Raw genomic sequence first — 15540 nt, 5'->3', positions numbered from 1 at the left:
ATATCTACTGTTCCCAACACCATGTTTTTTTTTTTAAAGCATTATTTAAAAAAAAAAAACTTTATTTTTATGTGGTGCTGAGGATTGAACCCAGTGCCTCACATATACCACGCAAGTGCTCCACCAGTGAGCCACAGCCCCAGTCCAACATCAGGTATTTTTAAAGAGATGGTCCTTTCCTTATTTTAAGGGTCTTGGCACCAATCATCCTGAAAGCAGGCCCCAGGAACCACCTGTTTATCAAGACTCCCTTGGACCCACAGAGGAAATAGAGTTCTGCCTACGGAACAAGAAAAGCAAAGCAGGTAAGAAGCATTTCCTACAAAAGTGTGAAAACATAGTTTCTGTTCAGCCCAGTTTGTTAGAGAATTTAATCCTGCAGCATTCCTGTGAACAGGGCCCGGAGCTCCACTTACTCTCTCTGGAAGTCCCTGAAGGATCTCCACTGCTGTCAACCACAGGTCCCCCGGTGGCCCCAACTCTGTGTGCTCTCCTTTGTGCCTGACTTATCTATGCAGCAGTCTATTAAGCCAGTCGCCTGGGGCTTCACCAGAAGCTGACCAGCTTTGTGGTTTCCCCTTGAGTGGCTTTCAACAACGCAATCAAAGAGCTGATCAATTTAAGTAAGAAGTTCAGCTCCTGAGCTGGTCAATTTTTCTGATTTCTCAAGTGGTCCAGCCCCAAGAGACTTGCTCAATATCTTCCACCACTTCAGGGACGTGAGTGACTTGAGAAAGATGTTTTCCACAGGCCAGCAGGGGGCCGGCTTGACAAGGGACCGGACTGCCTTTTCTCCCCACGACAGGAGACGGCTGATCTCTCGATGCCTTCCAAGCGACAGACACAGGCTGGTGAGCCCCGGATCCTGTGTGCATTATTATCCTTTAAAGCCAGTACAGAAGCTATGAGCGTCAACTCTCCCTCCCTGGGTTCAAGTCCCGGTTCTGTGACTTAGTGGCTGTGTGATCTTGGGGCTGGTTACTTAGCCACTTTGTGATTTGATTTTCTCATCCGTAAAAGTAGCTTTAGTAATAATGCCGTCCTCACAGGGTTTTGGGTGTCAATCAAACGAGATAATCCGCGTACAGTGCTTAGCACACGGTTCTCCTTACACGTCAGATTCCTCATATCACAACTGTTATAAATTTACAAAGCCAAACACAGCTGTTTGGAAAGAATATACCGTACCTGGGAGAAGTACATACACAGATGACACACAGAACACTGCCTTCCTAGTGCTGCTGCTTCTTCTTCTTCTTCTTCTTCTTCTTCTTCTTTTTTTTTTTTTTTGGTGCTAGGAATTGAACCCAGGGGTGCTTAACCACTGAGCAACATCCCCAGCCCTTTTTTAATATTTTATTTTGAGACAAAGCCTTGCTGAGTTGCATAGGGCCTTGCTAAGTTGCTGAGGCTGGCTTTGAACTTGGGATCCTCATCGTTGTGCTTCTTAAGGTCTCAAATGAGACACTGTGTCTAACAAGTACCTTCAGAATCCAGGCAATCCTCTCCCCTGGGGGAAGCCATCTCCCAGAAAGGCTGATCCCCGGCCCCACATGGTTTTGCAGGCCAACTGCAGGTGATTTGACAGAGGCTCAGGAGAGTCAGTGTCACACAAAAACACAGTTTCTGGAATAGTACGGAAAGTGAGAAAAGGCAGAGCCCTTAGGGTACTGTGGGCCTGCCCAACAGGGATCCTTCTCTTTTCTTGTCTGCTCTAGGGCTGATCCCAACCCCTCTGGTGCTAGAAGGTACCTGGCAGCTCCTGGGCTCCCTGAGGGTCAGATGCAGTGTGACTCTGGGAAGCATGTCCAGAGAGCAGGGGCTTTGCTCTCACACCTGGGTCACCCTGTGCCAGGTTGCTTTAGTTTTCTCATACATTAAATGGAGATATCACCTTACTTTCTGTGTTTCACTTATTGAACAAATCCTGACATAGCACTTACTCCACACCAAGTGCACTCTAAGCTTTTTACAGGTGTTAACTTGTTTAATTCTCATGATTATCCTGTGAGTTGGACAATATTTTAAGTCTATTTGACAAATAAGGAAAAGAGGGCACAGAGAGGTTAATGAACTGGTTGTTTTAGTCTGCTTCTGTTGCTATAACAAAATACCTGAAACCAGGTACTTACAAAGAAACAGCTTCATTTAGCTCACAGTTCTAGAGGCGGAAAGTCCAAGATTGGGAGACCCCCTTAATTCTACCTCTGGTAAAGTCCCCTGATGTGACACATCATGGCGGACACCATTGTGGCAGGAGGGTGCACAAGAGGGAGAGATCACATGTCAGGACAAGAACCAGAGTGGGGCTGGGCCAATCTTGCTCTTTTATCACAACCTCTCTTAAGAACTAACCCAGGAGAACAATAGTAATCACTTTAGGGGGCAGCGACCTCAGTGACCTCTGAAAACTTTTACTATCACACTGAAGACCAAGCCTTCAACGTACGAATGCAGGGGCAAACCCTATCCTAATGATAACACTTGCTCCTGGTCACAGCTAACAAGGAGTCAGGATGTGAACCCAGTACCTGGCTTCTGATGGAGTCACTCTTCACGTCCCCGCTGGGCAATCCACTGGCCAACAGGGGCTGCTCTGGTTGGGAAGCACAGGTTCCACAGGATCCTCATACCAGATCTCAGAAATCTGTATCCCAGAGGCCCCAGAGACCACCCCCACAGTGAGAAATTAAAAAGGGCACCCTGATTGCACACTACTTGTGGCCAGGCACTGTGCTAAGTGTTCAGTTTCTGCTACTTCAACTGATCCTCTCCTAGGAGGACATAAGGATGACCGTTGTCCAATTCTGCCAGCAAGGGACCTGGCAGGGCTGAGTGTCTGACCCCAAAGCCTGTGATTCCACTGAGCAGTCCAGCCCAGTACCTGAGCCCGGCACTCACATCCCTGAACTCCTTCTTATTGGCTATGGGACCTCAGGCAGGTCACCTCCCTAAGCCTCAGTTTCCCCATCTGCAAAACAGGAATGATGATACAGTGCTCACTGACAAAACCTATAAAGAAGTGTAAAGGGAAAATACTCCTGAATCACTCAGCACCATGTGCAACGGGTAACAGCTGCCCCAAACTTGAACCACACACTCATGAGAAGGATTCTGAAATTGTGGGTCCTCTCTCCAGGGATTTGTCTAGGCCCTCGCCATCCTCCAGTCCCAGGCAGGCCCGTCCTGGATGCCAAGGCCTTTCGAAGCTGTTCTATAGCCTGGTCACTTTGGGCCCAGCCCCACTGGGGCCTCTCACTTGCTGGGCCCAAGCTCCTGGCTGTAGCTTTCCATGTATACTGCCCACGTGCTTTTGCTCTCATTCATCCGAGCATCACCAACAGGCTGCCATCTGGGACCGGGAAATTTCCAAGGCCTGTCTCTGAGGCACCAGCCAGGGGCCTGTTCAGGGACCACATGAGGAGAGAGGCCACCACATGAGGAGAGAGGCTCACACAGAAAGTGCCAGAAGCCGACCACTGAAGGGTACAGTCTGAAGTATTTGGCTGTCTTGGGAAGGAAATGAGAGGACACAGCCCCACTATGTTGTCTAGGCCCCAATGGTCCCTAACGTGGGTTACAGTTTGGCTCCCCAAGGCCACTGGTCAGACTAGCTCTCTGGGAAGAGAGCAAGGGTACAATCAGAGAAACAGTAAACAGAGAACAGCTTCCTGAACACACTACAGTTAATACAATGACAGGCAATTTATAAATAGTGCTCCATTTGCTAAGCTTTTCACATTAAGATTAACCTCACTTAATCTCCAAAATAAACTTCAAACTGCAGAACAAAAAAACAGAGGCACTGAGATCCACTTTCTCATGGTCACACAGCTCTAGGTGGTGGAGCTGGCAGGGAACCCAGGCAGCTTGACTCAGTCCCCACTTACCTCTGGCTTAAACTCAAGGGCAAGTTTTAGAATCCCCATCACAACCTTAGGAAACGGGGACTCCAAGGAGTGAAGCATCTCATCCTAAGTCACCTGGCTCCGTGTCCCTCCATCAGCCCAGATCTGTGTCACTCCACAGTCTAGGCTTCAGTTGCCCTTGTGTTTGTGCAAGTCCCCCGGCTCTGGTCCTGCCCAATTCCAGAGTTCACCATTGGGCAGTACCACCCTGTGGATGCAGAGACAGACAGGAAGTGATTTCCACATTGGAGAAGCTGCGGTCCAAGCCAAGCACTGGGATTCCTTCCTTCACCCATATGCCTGTCCTGAGCGCCTGCCACGGTCTAGGCACCAGGTTAGATGCTGGGGTCCAGCAGCCGGTGCATCAGACATGGCCCTGTCCTTACGAGGAGGCCACCAACAAGGAGGGAAAGAAGCTACACAGGTGACAGTGTACTGAAAAACGAAGGTCCCCGGGGACAAGAAGGAGAGAAGCGGCTCTAACTCAAAATGGGAACTGAGGACCATGTCCCCAGCCTTTCCCTTTCTCCCTGGGCACTCCGAGTTCTGACTTGTAGGGGAGGACGATAATGCTGATGTTGCCTCTGAATGCTCAGGGATTCGCTGGAGGTGGCAGGGAGAGCCGCTGGTTGGAGGATGCTGCTAACACAAGCTCTTCAGACTTTGCTGCGTGACCTTGAGCAATGTCCCGACCTCTGCCTCCTCCTCTATAAGATGCAAGAACAGCAAGTGCGTGTAAGGGTTCCGAGGGAACGGAGTGCACTGAGCATGCGCGTCCCTTCTGGCCAGGCTAGACCCTCTCGGAAGGTGGATGCGCACCTGGGTGAGAGGTGCAACGCTGACGATGACCATGGATTAGGCTGATATGGCCCTGTGCCAGCTGTCTGCAGCACTCCAGGCGCTCAACAGCCAGCGCCCTCTCCAGGGTCTCTGGGGAACCCCACGGGGGCACCAAACAACACCCAAGCCAAGGACAGCCAACGGGTCACCTCTCGGGCAGCAGTCTGGCCGACATGGCTGCCTGCAGCCTGGTGTGCGGGGGGATTCTGAGGCATGGCCAGAGTTAGAGAGGAAAGACAAACACCCAGGCTCCGCAGGACACTTGGGGAAGCACCCTGCAAGGCAGGAAGAGAGCCAGGAAAATGGGGTTCTGTCACAGCTCTATCAACCACCAGGCAGGCGACAAGTCACCTTATTTCTCACAAGATTCCTCATCTATGAAATGGGGGCAGGGCTGGCGAGCTCTTGGGTGCTTCCAAGCAGGACATTCTGAGTTGATGACAGTTGCCTGGTGCTCTGTCCCACTCTTTCCTAGGCAGTGGCCTCTCTCCCTGGCCCAGCCCACATCTCAGCTTCCCTGTTCTGCTTTGGTTTCATGAAGCACTTATCACCTGGGGAAGAAAGCGTGGCGTTGTAGCTACCTGCCCACCCCCAGTTCTCCACTTCTTCTTATAGGAACAGAGAATCACCTGCCCTCACAAGTCCCTGCTGGGCACACTGCATGTGTGGATGGGGATGTTTAAATAAAGTTTAAACTTTATTTAAACTGGGGATGGCACGTCCCCACCCTGTGTGGCTAGCTATGGCCAAGTGATTCAGTCCTCACCCACAAAACAGAAGCAGGAGTGACACAGTGACTTCTGGTCCAGCTGGAACCGGATCTTACTGGCTTGCAAAAGCCAGCTATGTGCCTCTCCTTGACCCCCTGTCCAGTGACATCTCATTGCTGACTTGAAATCAGCCTTAGCAGAAGTTATCTAGACCATGGAAACTGGAAAATGCTACAGATCATGGCTCTTGGGACACGGGACGTGGGACAGCTGTTTGGTGAACACTTACCACACACCACTGTCTATAGGTCATTGCCTAAGAGGAAGCTTCCTGCCGTGGCTTTCCATCTGTTCCCTTCTCCAACCGGTAAGTGGACTTGTCCATGTCCTTGCTCTAACCACACAGGTGCCAAGGCTCTAGGGGGGGCGGTCAGCAAACTTTTTCTTAAAAGTCAAGACAGTCACTATTTGAGGTTCGTAGGTCACATGGTCTCTGTTGTGGCTTCTCAGCTCTGCTACTGGAGGCTGAAAACAGCCATCGGTGACATGTAAGCCAATAGGTTTGGCTATGTTCCAATAAAATTTTATTTAAACAACAATATAGGAGGACAACTTGGGGGCCATGGTTTGCTGACCACCTCTCTAAAGGAACTGCCAGGCAACCAGAGGGAGGGAAGCTGGGTCTTCCTAAGGTCTGTGTGGCACAGTTAGTCTGTCAGCCTGCACAGGCTGACCTGTTACACGGGTGAGAAGTAATGTCACAGGGAAGTGCTGTACTCTGGAGTCATCCTGTAAGCAGCTGTCACTTGTCCAATACTTGGACTAAGAAAATAAATGCCCCTTGTGGCTCCTCTCCTCCTAGGCAGGGTGGACACATGCTTGACCTTGAACTGAAAAGGCCCAATCTGGCTGCTTTCTCCACCTCTGGGGAGAGGGTTGGTGTCTGCAGACCCAAGCAGATGGCGTCCAGGAGAGCAGGGCTTTTGTCCCCTGGAATCTCATGACATCTCTATGGCCCACAGGGACAGTGTGTGCTGAGTGTGCCTATGGTGACCCCCCCCCCCCCCAGGTGTCTGGCAGGACGCTGAGGCACACATCAGGGCTGCAGGTGCGTCCCACTATGTGTGGCTCTTATTTCCCAGTTTAAAAGTCAGCCTGTTGGGGCCACAAGACTGAGAGTTGCTGGTTACACTCTTATTTAAAAGCAGCCCAGTGATTTTCAGAGAGTCACAAAGAAAGTCCCATTCTGATCTTGCTGTGAGGAAGCAAGACAGGAAGAGAACTGAAGCAAGGGGGAAGGTGGAGGGGTGAGGAGTTAGGAAGGAAGGAAGGCAGGAGGGAGAGGTGCCTGCTGGGGCACAGAGGGAGGACCCCAGGGCGAGTGCTTATTTAAAAGCAGGAGTATTCCTGTACTCAGGTGCATTTGGCAATTACTAAGATATTTTTGATCATCATTGCTGTCACCTACTATGTGGAACCAAGGGTGCTGTTGATATCCTATAATGCCCCAGGCAGCCACATCCCATCCTTACTGCACCAAAGAATTATCCAGCTGCAAAAGTCAATAGTGCTGAGGTTGAGAAACCTTGGTGTCGGATAATAAAACATTTTTGCTTCACTTCTTACATATCAAGTCGTTCCCAATTCAGGATTCTGTAAGTGTGACAATCAAATGGTGCCTTCAGAAATGAGTCGTGAAATGGCAAATTGGAGACTATGGGCCTGTCTTGGATAGGCCCCTCCTTATACAGCCTTTGTTAAATCCCTTTCACAGTCTTCATGCTCTAGAGTTGATGATTTTTTTTCCCTTTTCTTTTGGGTAGCAAAAAGATTAACAAATTGAGAGTCCTTTGTGCTGAAGTAAGCTACACCAAGATTTCTGTGCACCTTTCTAAGAAAGAAAAAAAATTATATTATTGCAGCAAATGGAATATAATGCTTGTGAAGTTCCTAGGAGAAATCTTGGCCCCAAAATTGTGCCTACTTGCTATTTAATGCTGCTACTAAAGTACAGAAAAGAACCAGCTCATTAAACCTGCCTTGGATAAGGAAAAGTGCATGTGGCTAGCCTGTCTGCTTTGGGAAAGACATCAAGGGGCCTGGACCCTTCTTTCCCCTTTAGAAGTGGAGGCCCAGTTAGTGGCAAAAACCAGTGTCTTTGCCTCCTGGGAAATTCTGGGTCTGTCTGAATATACTTAAAAGGTTCATCTCAAAAGCAAGGGCTGCAAACACCCAGGAGAACGGAACGAGTGTGCTCATATCATATCACAAGATGTGAAAGTCTTGTCACATTAGTAGACAATGATGAAGCAGCATTATAGAGGTCTTGCTTTGGCACCATGGCTTATTAAGAAAAGTGAAAAATAGGGTCTCCCTATAGAGAAAGGGGTCACCCCTGTTTAAGGATGTGAGCTCTTAATGCTTCCCTTCTGGCAGAGAATGGTTGTTGTCCTCCAGAGTTGCTTATCTTCTTCTTGTATTGTTGTCGGACAGGACTGTTAACTGGCCACATGGCTGTTAAAGAAAGACTACATTTCCCAGGTTCCCTTGTGGCCATGCATGGTCACATGACTAAGTGCTGGCCAATAGGAAGTCCTCCTACTTTCCTTCTTCCCATTGGGTAGATATGTCCTGCTGTGTGGGGCGTGCAGAGAAGGTACCGCCTACGGGGCAGCAGAGCAACAAGAGGGAAGGTGCCTGGGTTCTGACTTCCTGGAGCTGCTGGGACAGCCCCAGACTTCTTGTCTGGATTGTTGCGAAAGGGAAAATTTTAACCCCCTGTCTTATCAAGCCCAGGTATTCTGCCTATTTGTTGCGACTAACGAATTTATATTCTAAATGATATATTCCACAGATGGCTTTTAAATTTAAATAAACTCAGTGAAGCACACAGGAAACTGTGAGTATATCCAGCTACTGTGCTAGGTGCTACAGATTCAAAGATGAAAGCACACAACATCCTCCAAGGAGTTCTAGAAAGAGTTGATGATCTTCTTTAATAACTATTTTCATGGATAAACAAACCAACTCCTGAGGTATGAGGACAAAGTGCCAGTGTTACTGTCCTAAAATGTCCTCACAGTAACCCCAGCCCCCTAAGACACTCTTTTTTCTGTAAAGGGCTGGGTAGTAAATATTTTAGGCTTTGTAGGCCATATGGTTTCTCCCATAGCAACCTACCTCTGCCACTGTAGGGGAAAAGCAGCCACAGAAAATACTAAAAACCAGGTGCGGCTGTTTTTCATACAACTTTATTTATAAAGAGAGGGAATAAGAGGCTGGAGTTTGCTGGTCCCTGCTCTATATTAAATATTTAATAGAACAGCCTTCTCTTTGAGATTTATAAGAAATGTAAGATGTTAAAAGATCTGAGAATTTTTTAAAAGCCTGCTTAATTTCATTTAAGCTAGTGTTTCTCAAATTTACTGAACCTCTTAACATGTTTTTTAATGCTTATTAATATCCCAGAACTGGCCTTCTGAACGTGCTGTTGCAAATACTGGCCAAGTAGATAACTTTTATCATGAATGCGTCATTTTAGGCACATGTAAAATAGAGACTAATATGTTAATCACCTGCATGTTGATCATACAGCCAAGACGAAAAAATAAAGCATCACATGTATGAACAAAGGCCTTACGCACTTCTCTGGATTCTATCATTGATTCTACCTTCCTGACAGGACTTTCTCTCTTGAATTTGTCATTTATAATCCCTATGTATGCTTTCTACTTTTTACTATATATTCACAAATTCCTAACAACCTAGACACTCTCTTTTGCATGTTGGCAAACTTTATCTAAATGTTGGTATACTGTCTAAATCCATCTTCAATTGTTCTTTTGTTTTTGCACAATATTTGGGAGTTGGCCGTGTAGTAACATATAGTTCTAGTTCATTTATTTTCATTGCTACTTGGCTTTCTGTTAAATTAATATACCATAATTTATTTATCTATTTGCCTAGAGAAAGCTTATTATTTCTCTCTTTTGCTGTTATACACACTGAGCCTATAAACATCTTTGTACATGTCTCCTTATTTCCATGTGGAAGTGTTTCTCTGGGGTGTAGACATAGGAGTAGAATCGTGTTTTTGAGTTTACTTGAAAGTGGATTCAGAGTCCCCTCCAGTGGTGTTTAAGAGTTATCACTGCTCTCTATCTTCACTCCAATCTGGTATTATCAGACTTTAATATATATATATATATATATATTTGCCACCTGAGGAGTATGAAATGCATACCTGGGCGAGGTTCTGATTTACATTTGCAGGATTCCCAGCTGAGCCTGTCTCCCATCTCTCTTGGCCACATGGTAGGATATTTCTGTCTCAAGTCTTCTCAGGGACTTCTGGCATTGGCCAAAGCTGACAGGTGCACCTGAATTCCTAAAAGGATCTGGGGCTGGTGGCTGAGACTTTCCACATGAACCTGTGAGTCTGTCCAAAGGTGACTTTGACGTTTCCCTTGAGTCTTTGACTGAAGCTGCCTTGACTAGCAAGGGAACGTGGGCTTTGGAGTCGGGCAGACGGGATGGGACACGTTCTTCATGTCACTGTGGGGGGTTCCTAGCCTCCTGCAGTCCTGTTTCCTCAGCTGTAGGCGGGGGGGGGGGGAGCCCCTCGGAGGGCTCAGGATTGCTGAATGGAGGGTGCACGAGAAACACCTGGGCCTGGGCCTGGTCCCTGCAGGCTCTTGAGTGATCTGTCATCTCGTAGAGATTTAAGAGAGTGAGTCAAAGCTTCTCTTAGTTCCTTCTCCTCTCCATGTCTCATTTCTCCACAGGCCAAGGCGTTACTGTCATTCTGCACATCTAATGTCTGACTGCAAAAGCAAATAACTTCCAGGGCTGTAAAAGACCCTGGGGACCTCAGGTGGACCCGCATCTCCGCAGGGTGATGTAATGGGGGTGAAAGGACAGAATGACTTGGAGACACGGCACATGCACAGTGGTGAGGTGATGCCTCTGAGCTTTGGGGAGGATGGGACCACTCCTTCGTTGTTAGCAAGAACACCTCTGCCCTGGCTTTGTCCTGAGCTCTTTGTGCTAAATACACGACTCCACAGTAAGTCCCAGTCACCTGACTCATTGCCCAGGAAAGATACTGACCCTGAGTCACTAATACTCTAAACTAGAGCTTGGGAGCTCTGCTGGCCTGTGAGGAAATAAGCACATTGGGTAGAGAGCTAAGACAGCCAAGAGAGGGCCACCAAATCAATAGATAATAAACCTCTGCTTCTCAGGAAGCCAGATCCCACGTGGCAAACTACAGACCCTCAAACCGCCGGCCTGGACGGGAAGCCCTGATTTGGAACCCAGCCCCGGTGCTACTTAAGATGCAGTTCTCCGTGTGGCTGTGAGCGCCAAACGTGTTTCTGTTTTGGTTTCAACACTTTGAAGGCTTGGAACCAGTTCCGAGTGTTGGCAAACCATCTGTGGCCCGCAGTCTGGCTTCCGCCCACACCAGGCTGTTGCCCAGGCTGCTGTGAAGGGCACTTCCCTCCTGCCAGGGCTGGTGGCCTCTTTTCAGCCTGCATCGCTTCTGCAGTGTCTCAATTCTAGATGCTGGTGACCCCGCTCCGTCTCAGATTCCTGTCTCTCAGCTTCTGTAGGCTCTTCTCTGACCTGGACCACTGCTCCTTGTCTCAGGGTGCCGCCTCTTCACTCGTCGCTTCCTGGGGGTGATCTCATCCACACCCATGACTTCAATAGCGCCTGTTTGCCAGAGTGGCCCCCCACCCCCACCCCAAAGGCTCCTTTAGTTAAGACCTCTCTTATGGGGCTGGGGATGTGGCTCAAGCGGTAGCGCGCTCGCCTGGCATGCATGCAGCCCGGGTTCGATTCTCAGCACCACATACAAACAAAGATGGTGTGTCCGCCAATAACTAAAAAATAAATATTAAAATTCTCTCTCTCCCTTTCTCTCTCTCCCTCTCTCACTCTCTCTTTAACAAAAAAAAAAAAAAAAAAAAAAAAAGACCTCTCTTTTCTGAGATCTCGCCTGAGTTCTCAGCTGCCTCCCAGTGTCTCTCCTTGAAATCTTTGTGCATATGAATTAGTCCAGGAAAAGCCCAGTCTGGTCACCTACAGAACCATCAATGCACTTCATCATAGCCCTGGGCACCATTCATTCATTATCGATCAAAACTACTCGGCCCCAACTATGTGCTTGGCCCCACAACTAAGGTAGCTGATTTCTGCCCTAGTCCTGAAGAAGCAGCCAGTTGTCTTAGATGAAAGTCTATGCTGTGACCCCTTTTTTCAGAAGATTGTACACCCCTAGTAACTGCCCAAGCTCTGCTCACTTTGGACAAGGCCCAGTCAGTCCGGGGCCACATTTGCTGTCTGTTCATCTTCTCTTCTCCATCTGCTCTCTCTTCCTATTAGTGAGCCCATCATGAGGACTCCATTGCTCTGGACAGGGTTGGGGACTCCAGCCAATGCTGGACTTCCGAATCTTAAACTTCAGAGATGAGTCACACAGAAGACCTCTGGGATCACAGAGGTGAGGACAGTGGCTCCCAAGCCAGCCATCCCTGGCTGGTGTTCTTCCTGCTTCCTGGGGACCGGCCTAGTGGCAGACTCAGCTACAAACCATTTCCCTGAGGGCAGCCTCCACACTGTTCCCTTGCCCTCCCGGCCTGCACGGTCCAGGGGGAGGAAATAAGGGTAATAGTTAAACCTTAACAGGCATTACTACGACACAAGCCTTTTGTAAATGGTTTCTACAAATCATTTCATTGAATCCTCCCCACAATCTTAAGACGTGGGGATATTATTGTCTCCATTTTACAGATACAGAAACTGAGGCCCAGAGGGCATGAATTACTTGCCTAAGGTCACACAAAGAATAAGTGTCAAGCCAGGATTGGAATCCAGGTCATCAGCTGCAAGGCCTGTGTTCCCTGGTACTGTGTTCTGCCTCCTCTTTAAGCAGGTGTGGGTAAGCACTACTCCCTGGTAACCCTGCTCCAATGGGGAAGCCCGGTAACGACCTCTCAGTTAGATGAACAAGGGACATTTTCCAAACCAAACCCATGACGACTTCTCCTGCAGTGCCCTTTGAAAAAAGCATCCCTAGTGGCACCGGTTCCCAAGCCAGACACCCGCAGAGTCAATTTTTCTTTTCTTGTGTGAGCTGGGGCGGAACTCTGAGCCTCACTCACGCTAGGCAAGCACTCTACCGCTGAGCCGCAGCCCCAGCCCAGAGTCAACTTCTAACATAAAAATTTGGTGAGTGGAGTAGAGAACACACATGGGCTCCAAAACCCGACAGCCAAGGGCATTTGCCTCCAGCCTCTCCTCCCCGGTGGTCTGGATTAACTATGTTTCCCAGAAAGACCCGAGGTACTTAGGGTGGCCCTAAGCTACTATGACTACTGTCCTCAGAAGAAGATAGAAATGTGGGACACAGACCCGGAGGGAAGACAGCCTAGTGCAGACGGAGGCAGAGACCAGAGTGGCACTGCCATAGCTGAATGATGCCTCGGGCTATGGGAGCTGGGGACAGTAAGACTCCAGCCTAGAGGTTTTGGAGGGAGCCCACTCTCCTGGCCCCTTGATCTTGGACTTTCAGCCTCCAGAACTGTGAGACATTGAACATCTGTTGTTTTTCGAGCCCTGGGCAGTGGAGTTTTGTTAGGGCAGCCCTAGCTCAGTCACACCCAGCTTCCCATTCCTCTTGGGAGGCCACTCTGGGCTCATTTATTAATCGGTGCATTATAATTAGACCTAATAGTGGGATCCATTGTGCCACGTGCATCCATGTACATGCACATCACCTAAGGGGTTATTTGTTTGTATCTTTCCTTACAGAGATGGGTTAGGTACCACGTTGACACCTTCCACACTGTTCTGAATGGTTTTTCTTATTTGAAAACACTCCAGGGCCATTCTTTTTATTGTGGTAGAATCTACATAAAATTCATCATCTTGAAAGTGTCTAGTTCTGGGGCATTAAGTCTATTCCCATTATGGTGCAATTCTGGCCACCCAGACAGCTCTACCTGAAACCCTGTGTCCGTCACGCCCCTCCCCGAGCCTAACACTGAATGCCACTTGTCCCCTCTGTGTCTCTCTGGTCCTTTCTCCTCTCTCCATCTTCTGCTTCTGCCTTCATTCTGACTGCCAGCATCTCACCTGGATCACTGGACCCCAGAGTCCCTGAAACCTGCTACCTGGGTCCATCTTCCATTTGACCGGTAGGCAACTCTTGCAAAAATATGAGTCTGATGTCATTTCCCGACTTAAAAATCTGCAACAGCTCTGGCCTCCTGCAGGGTAAGTCAGAGTTCTTTGGCATGGCACACAGGACCCTTCCGGGATGAATCTGGCCCCTCTTCCAGCTCTGCAGCCAGCAGCTGGGAGCCGGTCCTCAGTGGCTGTTAGAACCTGTGCCCTCTGTGGATTCCTGTGCGTCCTCCATCCGCAGTCCCACCTGGAGGTCTGAGCCTGTGCTCTTCCTCTGCCTGGATTTATTGCTCTAGAGCTTTCCTCCCTTATTTCCTCCCTTCACTTCTCCGCCTGATATACTCCTGTTTAGTTTTCAGGAAACACATCAAGTAGCACCTCTGCAGGGAGGTCACCACCAGCTCCCCCCAGCCTAGATCTTGACTGACAGCTGTCGGTAGGCACCGTGGGTTTCTGTCATTATTCCTGGATGTCTCTGTGCAGCTGAGCACATAGTAGGTCAGTCATATGGCAGGTTCTCGGTAGGTGCTTGCAGAGTGCAAGGCTGTCCGTCTAGCTCAGCTCCCTAAGCAGGCTCTGTGCCCTCTCCCTGACCCTGCTGGGGAGGACACTTACGTCCCAGAGTGACTCCCCTGGGATCAGGAGGCTTTTCCCTTGCTTCCAGGAGGCGCTAATGTACTGACCTCAGTGCGGGGGGGGGGGGGGGGGGGGGAGGCAGCTCCATGCTGGGTCACCATGGCCGCAGCGTGGAGGCTGATCTCCTGGAGGTGAAGAAGGGGCCGGCCTTCCCTGAATGCTCTCTACAGTGGCCCAGCTGAGAGTCCGTGGGGAGCTGTGTGTCCAGGGCGGGAAGGACAAGGGCTCACAGGGAGAGGAGAGAGCGGACTGCCAGGGCTGAGGAGCCTTCCAGCTTCCCATGGCACCACATGTAGGCCCAGGTGCTCAGCCTCTGCAGCGGATCTTCTCGGGGAGAGAACAGGGAGGCCCAAGGTCAGGCTTCAGGGGTGTCCATGGACATGACCGAGGGAAGTGGCTGAAGGGGCTGGGCTTCCACACCCACTCTCCTTCCACCTGTATTTTCTCCCTATGCCCTTGTCAAATATTCATTTAAGGCAGGCGTGTGACAGTGTCACTTCCCCCAGGGTCCTGATGTGCCCTCCAAACACCCAATCTATTCCTCTCTGCTCCATGCCCTCTCTCCCTTCTGGTAGTGCTCAGGCTCTGTGGGACACTGAGGAGCTCATTTGCTCACTACTGATGATGGTGCATCCTTCTAGTGGCAGGAGGATAGTCTCCTCGGAGCCCAGAACAAGATCAGGGACCCCATGGACCTGGGGAGGGCGTGGGTGGCACAGTGGCCCTCTGGATCCGTGGCTCTGTGGATTCCACCAACCGTGGGCTGAAAACAGTTAGGGAAACAGTTGCATCTGGACTGACACATACAGACTTTCCTCTTGTCATTATTCCCTGAAGAATACAGTTTAACAGCAAACCACATGGAAAGAGAGTAACCGAGAGAGGAGTTAGAGCCTACAGGATATGCACACTACTGTGCCATTTTATATAAGGGGCTTGAGCATTCACAGGTTTGGCATCCTGGAGCCGACCTCTGCACCTACCCAGGGATGGCTATGGGATGCCAAGGGTTAGCCTTCCCCTGGTCTGGATGATCTTCTCAGAGAGCCGCAGGTGTTCTCCTGTGTGGGCCCCGAAGGCCATCGGCACCCTAGACCTGTCTGGCGAATGAACCTGAACTTCCAGCTGTCATTACAGGTGGCATTTTAGCTGGGCCCACGCTGAACAAAGAATAAAACCTGTCAGACTCCAGGTGCCCAGGAGACCTGGGAAGGGTGGAAAGTAGCAGGTTGGCCCATGGTGCCACCTGTTTGTTC

General features: G+C 49.5%; 3 protein-coding genes across 6 annotated transcripts in view; 2 read left to right on the top strand and 1 right to left on the bottom strand.

The window, feature by feature from the left end:
- The window catches only part of MTERF2 (mitochondrial transcription termination factor 2), a 666987-nt gene that overhangs the window by 131963 nt on the left and 519484 nt on the right, over positions 1-15540 (top strand). The window lies entirely within an intron of this gene.
- ABTB3 (ankyrin repeat and BTB domain containing 3) overlaps positions 1-15540 on the bottom strand; it is a 263740-nt gene that overhangs the window by 41361 nt on the left and 206839 nt on the right. The gene's annotated exons all lie outside the window — the stretch shown is intronic.
- LOC308657965 (uncharacterized protein) overlaps positions 1-15540 on the top strand; it is an 87899-nt gene that overhangs the window by 36967 nt on the left and 35392 nt on the right. Inside the window, exons 3-4 of one of the 2 annotated variants that reach the window (XR_014024112.1) lie at positions 191-851; positions 1719-6516. Coding sequence is in view for 1 of the 2 variants with exons in the window: in XM_081310321.1 (XP_081166447.1) it covers positions 191-305 (115 nt within the window). In the remaining variant the exon portion in view is untranslated. Of the gene's footprint in view, positions 1-190; positions 852-1718; positions 6517-15540 lie in introns of those variants that run through there. The other variant, XM_081310321.1, reaches the window with a different exon arrangement.

Source organism: Spermophilus citellus, assembly GCF_964194105.1.
Source record: "Spermophilus citellus genome assembly, chromosome: 10".
Taxonomy (NCBI): Eukaryota; Metazoa; Chordata; class Mammalia; order Rodentia; family Sciuridae; genus Spermophilus; species Spermophilus citellus.
The sequence above is the reverse complement of the archived record's forward strand: the minus strand, read 5'-3'. Positions and strand labels throughout refer to the sequence as shown.